Source organism: Nestor notabilis, unplaced genomic scaffold (assembly GCF_000696875.1).
Source record: "Nestor notabilis isolate BGI_N333 unplaced genomic scaffold, ASM69687v1 scaffold11125, whole genome shotgun sequence".
Taxonomy (NCBI): Eukaryota; Metazoa; Chordata; class Aves; order Psittaciformes; family Psittacidae; genus Nestor; species Nestor notabilis.
This window is the reverse complement of record NW_009928865.1, coordinates 6271-18659: the sequence shown is the minus strand read 5'-3', so window position 1 is coordinate 18659 and position 12389 is coordinate 6271. Positions and strand designations below refer to the sequence as shown.

The 12389-nt window shown below is 38.9% G+C and overlaps 1 protein-coding gene across 1 annotated transcript in view; it reads left to right on the top strand.

The window, feature by feature from the left end:
• SPATA5 (spermatogenesis associated 5) overlaps positions 1 to 12172 on the top strand; it is a gene marked incomplete at its 5' end in the record, with an annotated part of 169283 nt that extends 157111 nt beyond the window's left edge. The window contains 1 exon segment of the mRNA XM_010014719.1: positions 12037 to 12172. Coding sequence (XP_010013021.1) covers positions 12037 to 12172 — 136 coding nt within the window.
• Between the last annotated feature and the right edge of the window lie 217 nt (positions 12173 to 12389).

Genomic DNA, 12389 nt, shown 5'->3' with positions numbered 1-12389 from the left:
GGGGGGGGGGAAGGTTTTGTCATTTGCCTTTACAAACTCGGTGTGGAAGGGGTGTGTCTGTCTTCAAATCCTTGGAGGCTGCTCTGAGAAAATGGACAATCAAGGGATGAAACAGTGTTTCCCCACTGTAGAAATATTTTGTTCCAGAAAGTAGGTGATAAAAAGGAAAATAAACTCAGTAGAGTGAGGAACCTTCTTTTATTGCCTGAACCCCAGTCACATTATATTTTGTTACAGTTTAGAAGGCAGTAGCAGAGAGGGAGGTTTTAGGCAGAAACTTAAATCAAGAGTTGAGTAGTTTTGAGTTTAAAGTTGGTTAAAAGTAGGGAAAAAAAATCAATATTCTGGATATGATGACAATATTCTCCAGACAAGCATGCTTATAAAAGTAAGCTAATGGGACTGAGTGCTTTTAAATTGGTGGAAAGCAGGTCATGGTGAAAGCAAAGGCTGGCACCGTTTCTATACTATTATCAGTTTCCATGCTTACAGGACACAATAGTAAAGTGGGAATCTGGGAACCTGTAAATCTTTCACTGGTTCTTAGTAGAACAGTTGATGTAAAAAATATCTTTCTCACTTTGCAATAACTCTTGATGGGAACAAAGAATGAAGGGGGAAAACAGCAAGCCAGTGAAGGTTTGCTCTGGCTCAAATGAGGACATATTTGATGCCAAAAAGTATCTTTGCAGCAGCACACTAGGTTCAGTCAACTAAAGCCTTTGACTCTTAAAATATGTATCCTAAAACATGCATGATCTTATATTTAAACTATAAACTTTAATAAAGAAACCACTGCAAACAACCAAAACCTCTCCAAACTCATCTTTCTTTTATAGAGGAAAGTACCAAGTACAGAATAACTGAGGATGTGTTCCATTGTAGGTGTACAGGAGGGTAAGCAGTCTGTTAAGATATTGGGAAAAATTTGCCTCTTTAGTAAAGAGAATCCACAGTAAAGGTGGAGAGGGCTGAGATACAGGTTAAAAAGGACATATATGACAAATTAGGATGTGTTATCTTCCTTGCATCTAGTTTTTCCATGAAGGAAAAGATCTTCCAAACTTAAGGGAAAGGCTTTCTGCTTAAACTTTTTAAAGCACAATAAATCCAATCCTATATAGTAGCCTAAAAAGAGACACAGGATTTTGGGAGTGAAGGCATCAAAAAAGTAAAAATGAAAAAAGAGTGAAGTTTCTGTATGGAATTAAAAACCAACCAACCAACAAAACAAACAGTAGACCTTTCAGATCATGTCATGGCTACAGTCCATGGTTTCAATTTTTATGTACAAACATGTTTGTTCCTTTTATGCTTAGTTATGCTAGATGCAGAGTGTGTTCAGTTCCCACTGAATTCCACAGGTGTTGAAGGTGCTCAACACATCATGAGAGACTGGGCTCTCATATTTTAAACTTCTAAGATACCACGAAAAAAAGCATCTGTCTCATCAGAAATGTGTGATTTGGTAGTTAAAGCACCTATCACTGAAATGACTCTGGCCTGACCCTGCTGGATGGCCTTTCCTCCTGAAGTTCTGCTTAGCTCCACACCAGGATACAGTATTGCAGTGAAATGCAACTTTCAAAGTGAGGAAAGCTGTCAGATTGAAACAGAGCAGATTAAGGCCTCAGATGAACCTCTGAAGTTTCTTTTGGAACAATGTATAGGATCTGTTAATTTATATCACTCATTGAAACGTGAACGTTTTTGTGTGGGCAGGTGAGGAAAAGAGACTCAGCCTTCATCCAATATGGGTAATATGGGATCACCACCTTCCTACACACATTTATCAGTGCTGAGGATGTGTTTGGCACAGGTGGCTGGAAGGTGAGGAAATACCTGGCATTCGGAATGTTTTCCAAATGTCAGTGTTTGGGATAAATGAGATGAATCACCGGAAAGGAAGTAAGTAACTAGACAGGACTTCCCATGGGATTTTGCTTACTGCTGGTCTCACAAGAACCTCGTACGTGCAGAATGTGCTTGGGCAGATCAGAAACGAGGGCAGCATGAGTGCCTGGATAATCACTCATGGGCATGGTGGTGCTGAACTGCAAGAGCCTGTGGCATGACACCGCCTCTGCCTGCTCTCCTTTTAAGCCACTTTAGAAAGATCTGGTTCCCCTAATGCATTTTTCAGAGGTGGGTGGGGGGTTTATTGCCCTAGGTGGACTGATTTTCATCACATCTTATCTCAGCTGAGACCTGATGAGGTACTGTTTGTATTCACCCTATGTGTATAAAAGCATGAGTCGCAATTAGCATCTTCATGCAAAACGTAAGGTTTGGTATCCAAGAGCACATTTGCACTGAAACTTATGCCTGGCTAGCTCATCTGGGAAAGAACATTTTATCCTTCACTGAAATAATAATAATTTGGTAATAGTTTAATCAAGCAGAGGAGATTTAATGCATCTGGCTGAAGGGACATTAGTGTTTCCAAAAAGGTCAGACCCATTAACAGCTCAGGGAGGATACAGTCGGAACTGCTTCCTAAGTAACTCAAAGAACAGTGATCCTCAGAGGAACCTGGGGAAAATGCCAGAGGGAATTTGAATGAGTCCCCAAGTGAGCACCAAACAGTGTCAAGGTATGAAATTCAGCCTGGTGCTTAACCTGAGATTTTCTCCCTCCATACAGCCCAAAAAGCTGAACATTTTGATTCCTTAAATGCTGAAACAGATAGAATGTGGCCAATTTCAGCTGATTTCAGTATGGTTTTTTCTTCCTTTCTGTGTCTTCGTTAACTATTTTAATGGCATTATCTGCCAACATTCCGTAAATGAGCAACTCTGTTTGCTTTTTTCCTCCCAGTGCCTTTGAAGGGTTATTTCTTGTTGCATGCCTGTTTGGAGAAAGAACCTGCAACAGGAGCATCACTCTGTGCCAGGGGTATGCAATCCTCTGCCGACGGGGCTGCTCACTTCCCATGAGCTTTTATGGAACAGCTGTAGTTTTACCAACCAGCCGAGGCCATAGGAGATGCCTGCCTTTACTGGCAGCACTGGATGTGCTGTTTGCTTCCCTCCCCTCGCCTCCCCTTTTCCACACTACCTTGAGTGCAGCAGAGTTACCAGCTGAGGGTGGCAGAGGGGACTGTGTTGCCAGCACGGCGGAGGACTGTTGGGATGTCACTGAAACACAGCCATGTAAAAGAGGGACCTTAGACTGATACTCTCTCAGGCAGCTTCACTTGCCCTCTCCTCTTGCCTGTGGCTCTGCTTCTTTATTGTCCTGGTTTTGGCTGTAGTTCCTTGCAATGGAAAAACATGTTGCTCTTTAAAAGCAGATGGGAATTCATTCCTGAAGGAAAAAATATATCTCTTTAGGCTACTGCTATTGTTTTCTGTTAGTTTTATTTTTTGCTTGTGAGTTATTTCTAGCAACTTTTAATTTAATTCATTCTTCCTTTTTTTTTTTTCAATCAGATGGCAGGGATTATCCTTCCATGTCTTAAAGCACACACTTTCGGTATACCACTGATTACAAATGGGGATGTGTAATGTTTGAGTTAAAATCGCACTTGCAGTGATCAGGAATGAATTGAAAATTTCGGTTTATTCCTGTCTTTTGAAGTATTTTCATTTACGTAATACAAATGCTCGTATCAGTTCAGATTGGTAGAATTTGCTTTTGTTGAAAAAAAAGAAGATGAAAAAGTATAAAAGAGGCACTTTTTCATCACATCGACCTGTTTTTCTGATTTAAACTTGTAGTGTTGGCACTTGGTCCTAGAAGTTATGGGGTGTCATAGGGTATGCAGTTAGAAGTGAGTTTGCTGCTTTGATTTTTCCTCAACTCTAGTCCTAAAGTATAAGGCAAGGCACACAAATTAGAGAAAGTCATCAAAAAGTCATTGCACTTCACAGAAAATTAAGTCCTCATCCTTGACTCTTATATACCAACTTCAGGGCCACCTCTTCACTGTATACAAGTTGAAAATACTGTATATGTCTTAGGGTGTTAGCAGAAGATAATGTCCAGGCTTTTTGGTATCATTTTCCGTGAGACGACTGATTTGTATCCACTTTTTTCATAAACTGGGAAAAAGCAAATAATCTTACATACCCCGTGCTGTTTCTTATGCCCTTAAACAGCATGTATCTGACTCGCTTAAGTGCCTATTATAGCTACTTTTGATAGTACACAATGTCTGACTGTCAAACCTCAGTGTTCAGTTTACCTTTCTTTATGTGCATATGTATTTTCTTCTTGGATATGCTGAGGAGTTCAAGGGGTTTCCCACAGAGGTAGCACTGAGGTGTAATCTTGGGCATCATCTTGGCCAGGAGAGCTGCAGAGGGCTCACCACTGCTCCAGTAAAACTTCCTTTCCATTCTTAACAGCATTCAGTACTCCAAAAATAAGGGGAGTACTTGGACAATGATATCCAAAATAGTTCTGATTGTTATCTTAATTGGCACCAGGAATATTTAAATGCAGTACCTGAAGGCTAACTCAGATGGGATGTTTATACCAGATGAAACCATACAGAGGAACACCTTGTGCTGACCTACTTGTGTTTCTGGTACTGTGCCAGTTAAATTGCTGTCAAGGGGGAAGAAATGTTAATGAATGGCAGAGGAAAAATGGAATCCAGGTATAAAAGCTTATTAATCTACCTGAGTATTGTTGCTGTGAACGAAGAACGTGTATTTTAATGACAACACTGTTTACACTTCACTGAACTGCAAAGATTGGAGAGGTGTGTGTATGAATTAAAATATTTGAACGTATATTGGTATCTTTGTGTACATGTAGAATAGGATGTTTGCCTTTAGCAGTCATCAGTGAAGTAATGGTTGCTGTTGTGAAAATTTGGAACCTAGCAATATTTAATCAGATTCATAAGTGTGCCATTAGGCTGAATATCTTCCACAACAAATGCACTGAATTGCAATCTTAAAAGCTATACCTGTTAAAGCTACTTCTGTATAGAATATGCACCAACTATTCTGCTTCTATTGCTTTCTCCTGTAATAGAAATAGTATTTAATTTGTGTAATGTAAATGTTGGGTTCATTTTGTGAAAGGTGGTCCTTACTGATAAAGTATTTGGAGGTGTTTTGGTGTCTGGTTTTTTCCTTAACATTTTAGTTGTGATATGCTTTAATAGTTGCCATCCCAAAAAATGCGTACGAACCACAAGCTTACACAGTTGTGTAACATCTCCTTAAGTTAGTCGAGTTTAAAAATGCATTTTGCTGTATTCCTTTCGAAGAGGTTTTGATTATGTATGATTTTATTTTTCTAAGTGAGATTTTTTGGGACAGAATAGCTGAAATATCTGCTTTTGTTTTGCTTTCTTTTTTTATCCACAAACTTTAGTAACAATGCTGCTGGAGTTTGAGGGGTTTTGGGGAGATTAAGCTGCTCAGCAGCAATTCTGAAACAGTTTGAGAAGTTGTTAGTAATTAACATAGTCACTGATTCTGAATATGGGAACAAGGAAGCTTTCAAGTATTTGCAGCCAAACCTATGTTGTCACACTGGGCAATTTTCATTCTTGCCGTGTAACTTTGGTTTTCACGGCCTGCCTGAGCACTGGCTGTTCAGGAGCAGGAGAGCTGCAGACCCATTGAAGAAGGCACTTTAAGCTACTATCTGTAGCTGGCTTTCTGTTTTGTATTTGAATCCTAACAAGGATTTTGCATTGGTGCAAAACTTTGGTCTTAGCATTCAAACCACTGCCTGGAGTAGAAGCTGTCAAATAACATTTCGGAGCATCGCTGAGAAGCTGATATGTGGCTGCGCTACCATAGCTCAGATTTTTTGTATATCAAAAAATAGAAGTTGTTATTTCCAAGTTATCTTTTATGGTTTCCCTTAAATACATATGTAAATACATAAAGCTTTAGATTGCCTTTGGCAGAAGGATTAAATGATTATTGGCAGATGGAAACAGCACAATAACAACTCTGCAGAAAATTGTTAGCTATGTTAGAAGCAATTCCATGGACCGTTTTGCTTTTTAATTAAACTTTTTAAACTATCACCTAGTTCTCAGCTTAAGCTTTTTGTTTCCTGTCTTTGACTAATGAAAATGTCAAGGATAATCGGGTAGAAAAAAAAGCCTTTCAGGTCTTAGTCTTCTGTAATTTGTCCATGGCATTGCATGTATAAAAGTGAGCTGTCAGATCTGGGTTGACCACTTGCAGTGGATGAAAACAGTAAACCCCAAGATGACTGCAATTGCTAATTGGTCTTGACATCCCCATTGTCAGGGAGAACCAAGAGAGTTTTGCCCAGTTTAAGAGAGCTGCTTTGGATGTCGTTTGTTTGATGGTTTTCTTATTTAGGGAAGTGGGGGGCTGTTAGTTATGATTTCAGAGTAATTAGCATCTTACAGAGATTGACTTTCTGGTGTCCTAGCAAGCAAAATAAATCTGTGATAAAACTAGACTATTACTATTATACTTAACATCACACAGTGAAACACACTATTGGAGGGAAGGGAGGGGGAGAAGAGCAATCTACCTTCAGGTTTGCCTTGTATATTTTGGTCTTACTGTGCTTTCTACTGGGATAAACCATCTCTGTCTCGTTCCAGAACTGCTCCCAGTGAGCTCCCATTTGATGGGAAACTGGTGGGGGGGTAGGGAGTGGGGGGGTGGAGCAAAAGGTACGTGTCTCATTGGTTAGACTCTGTGGGTATCTTTAATAGGTTGTTTCCAAGTATTTGTGAGTTCGTGTCAGAAGAACGCTTTCCACTCAATCTCTCTTTGGCAGCCACTTGCAAGGCATGGTTTTTGCCATACAGCCAAGAATGAAAGACTGAAGAGAGGAAACCAGAATGACAGGTTGTTGGGGATTTTTCTTATGACAGGCAATGACAGGGGTTGGACCTTCAGCCCTGCCACGCCACCACAAGCAATGAAAAATAAAAAACCCAAGCCTAAAAGCCATGTGCCACTTTCATTCCTAGTTGCCTCTGCAAGGCACCGTTGTTGCTGTGTACCTGGAGAGAAGTGTTCTGGGGAGTTCCCGTGCCAGGGAGGGCATACAGTATAGCTGTAGGGACGCCGGCTCGTTGCAGACTCTTGTAATTAGCCATGTTACTGCTTTGTGGGATCTTGCCATTTCTGTGGTCATTTTTATGTATTTACATGTTATATAAACCAGGGGGAGAAACAAACCGCACTCCTTTGTTAGTGAAACAAGATTTGGAGGCAAGAAAATGCCTTCTGTAATTTAGTATAAACAAGAGAGAACAAAACTTTTCTTGATTCTGACTTCTGATTTCTAGTTTAAGGCCTGAGGACTTCCAAGGAAGAGTCAGCAGTCTTGTTTAATATTCAAATAGTAAGCACTCATCATAATAAGATGTCAGTTCTCTTCAGAAGTGGAATATAGTCAAAATGTTAAAAGCTGAAAACTTACTCTTCACATCTAACATTCCTTGTTACTGAATGTGCGAGAGTATTTGTGAATTCAGTAAAGTAAGCTCAAGGAAGAAACTGGGATTTGGGGGGATTTGAAGAAAGTTTTTGCATGTGATTATATATATTTTTTTAATAAGTTCATATATATCTCTCTAAAGACCTCCCTTTCCTTGTTTATGATGTTCTTCAAGCATATATGGAAAATATGTTCTATAAACTTACCCGTTCAGAAAGTATTCTCTTCTTTCTTTTCCTCTTCTTTTTTTGTATACTGTTTTTGCATCCATGAGCTTAAAAAATAATCCTTTAACATTCATTAGTTTATTTAAAAAAACCCTAAACCACAAACAACCAAGGGTTAATGAAGATAAAATACAGATATTTCTTAATAACAGTATTTATGGAAGAGCAGGGAAAAAAAAAGGTAAAAAAAGGCATTAAATTCAAATGTTCTGTATCAATGCTTGGACGTTGGAGGAAGAAAGTAAACTTGAGCATTTAGACAGTATCTTACCCTAGGCTAATTGTTTGCCATTAAAGAGAGAGCTTGCATGCAGGAGGGAGTGTTATGTTTTGGACTTACTTCCTTGTAACTCATAAATCTTGGCTGTATAAATGTTCAGTCATTAATTAAGGCTTTCAAATTAATATGTTTCCTGACTGGACTTGGCTGGTTTTGCACAGAGCAATGCTGTTGCCCAACTTCCCAGTTTAGGAGCACTCTCAAATGTGTGATATGGAAGTATTTATGTTTATTGTGGAGAGTTAATGAACAGTGTGTAATGGGGGTGGGGTGGAGAGAGGCATTTTGTTGCTAACTTGTGCAGGAAATAGGGTGGTGGTAGCAAAACGGGTTTGTGTGCTTTAATTACTTCCCTTACTTCAAACAATGGCAAAATTGGCTATTTTATACTGATAAATGTCAGTCCTGAGCAAAAGTACTTCCATTATTCTAGGATAGTTTTCTGTCTGCAGTTCAGCCAGTGTACTCAGGATGATGTACGAATACAGCCCAAAAGTGATGGAAAAAGATTTCAACTTTAGTTAGAGACTTTTTAACAATTAATTGGTAATATTATCAATCAAGTAGTATTGTCTCTGTGTTCATCTGACCTGCTTATATAATAACATGGTGCTCATTTGGTGTTTGTGTCCTATTTGTGTCACTTTTTCATTACAAGTGTGTGTATGTGAACATCCCCTAGCTCATGCAATGAATTTGCTGTCAAAGGTGAAACACCAGAAGCGGCAAACGAATCATCCAGCCGGGTGTGGTCTTTTAAAACCAGGTAATCTTGGAGATGAACTACATTTTATAGCTATTTCACACCAGAATCGTTTTCATTATCTCGGTTCCAGCTGACTAGATGTGTATTGCAGCAGTCAATTTCCTTTAATTCTGCATGTGCAGAATAAATAACTTGTGTTTTCATAAATAACTTGTAAGGTTTCTGTTCTTAGCTGTCTGATTTGTACATGAAACCTAGAAGAGTAGGAATTAATCATGAACATGAACAAAAAAAGATGTCTCATTAGCTCTTTAAAGACTTAGTGTTCAATTTATTACAGTGTGTTACTGCTGATGCTTTGTCATGAAAGTGCAGAGACACCACGGTGCTAATCGATGTGCCCTTTACAAGGAACTAAAAAGTAGTCTGTAGTGTGTGCTTACAAATCTGAAACAACTGTTCCCTTCCATGAACATACATTTCATGTATGTGTTGTACCAAGGAAGATGCTTGTTTCTTAACAGCTAATTAGAAAGTGACCAAATTTCAAAGTCTGAAATCTGAATTTAACTCCTCAGCTGAATTTCATCACGTTTATCACTTCAACCAAAGCCAGACTATGAATACCTTCTCATTTCTAGCCCAGTCGAAGTTTAAATTGTTAGCCTACAGCATTTCAAAGCTTTTCATGTGCATAAAAAATTTCCTGTAACAAATGGAGTTATTTAATGCACTTAAATCGAATACATGTTTGAGCTTGCTAAATCCAAGAATTATTTCTTTAATTCTTAAAGATTAAAATGTCTTCTAGCTTAATATATATTATTAATTAGATAGCAGAATTAACAAAAGATGTATCAAGTTTTTCTGTATTTTTTAATTTTCAAAGTGTGATGTATTTTTACAGCTGTATTCTATTGCTGTCACTTCTGGGCCTGTAGTTTCCTGACAGTTCATCTCTGTCAAATCAACTGATGCATAAACTAGCCAACGCTGTTTTGTGCAATTAGATTTTGATACAGCAAAATGATTTTTCCATGACCGAGAAAACTCTTCACATTTTAATGGGATCAAAGCGAAGGCACGTCCTCTGTTTCAGTTAGTCCCAAACTAAGCCACTGTAAACATTTCCAGGTTTTTCACTATTGTTTTTTACAGGTTTCTAACAGGAGACGTGGGTCTGTGTGTTTGTGAGGAGTAGGAGCTGATGAATCCCTCTCCTTTTAAATGGTGTTTTGAAATTGAGTACAATTCCATGTGGCCTCAACGCTACTGTAGGCATGTTTAAGAACAGACTGACTTTAAAAATGACTCTGCCATTCTAAGCACATCTTTTTGAAGCAGCAAACCTTTTCTTGCCCCCATGAGATTACTGGCATCCAATAAGCTATTTCAAAAATAGCTCTGTCTGTAGAAATTGGCTACAGAGATGCTGCATCAACGGTGTGCAAGGCAATGAGTGACCCACCAAGTTGGACAGGTGGTAGAAATCCAGGTGCCCTATTGTGCTTGGTACAAGCACCATGTGGAGCATGATAAGAAGGCTTGCTAAATGATAAAACATAGCATTAAGAAACCGTGGTAATAAATCTCTCTTCTGCCAGTCTACATGTCATTGGAAACAGTCCTGGACTTGCTGGGAAATAGGTTGGATTGTGTCATTGGTTTCTTCCTTCTTGTGAATTTGATAAATCATTTCATGCATCATATTTGGTAACAAACTATATTTCAAAGCCTGAATGATGCCTTTGTGACATTTATAATTTGAAATCTGATGTTACATAAGACTCAGAAGGCATTCGGTGTTGCATTTGGTAGTATCTATGTGACACCTAGGTAACAAAACAAATTATAATTTGTCTTATTTCTTGCAACATACTGAGTGGGACTTCTTTTGTAGTGCACAGATTCCAAATCAGGGACTACATTCTGGGGCATTATTACAAAATGTGCCTTTCACAGGCCACCCATTTGTTTTGGTACCTTGCTCCTGTGGGATGTTCCCAGTAGGGTTGCATCAAGCCACTGTTGAATGGCTGGTGCTGGTTTCATTGCCATTCTGGTACCGTACCATTGAAAGAGGGACTTGAAAAACACAGCAAGGAAGCTTAGAAAGCTTCTAAGTAGTTCAACCTATTAAAGAAAAGTGTTTAGAAAACTGCTGGCTTGACAAGAGTAAATGAAGAAGCTAAGTCAAGGTAAGGGGTGAGAGCCATGGTCAGCAATAATTCCATGGACCACAGGGGCAGCTCTGCTGATCCCACAGTCCTGTGACTAAGGCTTTTCCTAACAACAAGCCAGTGCAGAGACCTGTATCCTCTTGCAATCATTGCTCCTGTTCTCAAGATGAACAAAACAATGTTACTGGTGTTAAAATGACAAGCCTAGTTAAATCCTAGCCCAGTCAGGATCCACACAGAACAGGTTGTTCCCTGTGAGTCGGAACAACACTGATAATGTTTGGCAGGAATAGCAAATACGCATTAATATTTGCATTATGATAACAGAGCCTATTTTGAGGTTTATATTTGATAGTAATAATTCATCCTCGGTTTTGAGATGATTCTTTCCTACAGTGAATGGTCTCTCTTGAAAGTGTCTCATTTTTCAAACAGAGAGTTTTTAGTCACTTTATTTTTACCATTTAAAATCCAGCCATTTTATTGTACTAATGTTTAGCCTGCCAGGACTTTTTAGCACCAGATTTTTTTCATTTTCAAATAGTGAGGGGTTTTTGTTGTTTGTTTCTTCTTAATTCATATGCAACATTTAAGGAAAGCTTAATTAGCCCCAGCATGTAGGGAGAGAGAGGAAACAGTGTTCAGCAGTTGAGATTATAATTAGCTACGTTTCTACAGAAGTGATTGTATTACCTAAATCTTCCCCCCCACACCCTTTTTTTTTTAACTTATTTTTGGATTAGTTTGGGGGTAGGAAGGGAGGGCAGGCACAGGCTCTGTGAAAGAAGTGGAGGGAGTAAAAATGCTTCCATGGATCTGGAAAACAAATACAATGAGCTGTCTCTGTAGAGCTGAAGCACTGGTCTTTTAGAAGTCCTTGACAGAGGCAGAGTTTACGTTTCAGTTTAGGAGGTTTGCAAAGCTTAGAAAAGCCATGAAGGTCAAATCCTATTCTCAAGGTGTGAACACAGGACGAGGATGATCCTGGATACAAAGGCCAGTCTTGTTACAGTTTTTTATTAAAATACTGTATTCCTCCTGCTGCAAATTAACATTGATTTGAACATTTTCTTTCTTTTAAGTATTGTTCAGTCTTCCTCATTAAAAAAACATTTCCTCAATAATAATGGGTTCCATATGTAGATGTATTATGTATGTAAAATGATAGATATTAATGTAAGTAAGCACACATGAAAATGTGAGAGTTTTGCTTTTCACCATGTAATGACTCTTCCTGCTCAGCCTCCTGCCCCCAAAACAAGCAGAACAACAAGAAAACCCATCAAAAGAAAATTTGCCATTTTAAATAATCTTCCAGATACCGTGTTTTCCAAGTTCAAGTGGAGCTGGCAGAGGAGGCAGGTGGCCGGCAGATTGACCACCGACTGTTCCAGCGTGGTCGATACCACGGGCTTGTGTGTGCCTGACAGCAAGCACACAAGTTACCTTGGGAAATCTCTGCATTTTTTCATCTTTTGTGCATGATTTTAGCCAAAGGAAGAGTCCCATGTGTTCTGGTTAAGTCTTGTAACACGATGCAATCATTCAATTTGGCTGATGAGATGTTTTGCAACTATCCAGCAGCAGATGAGTTT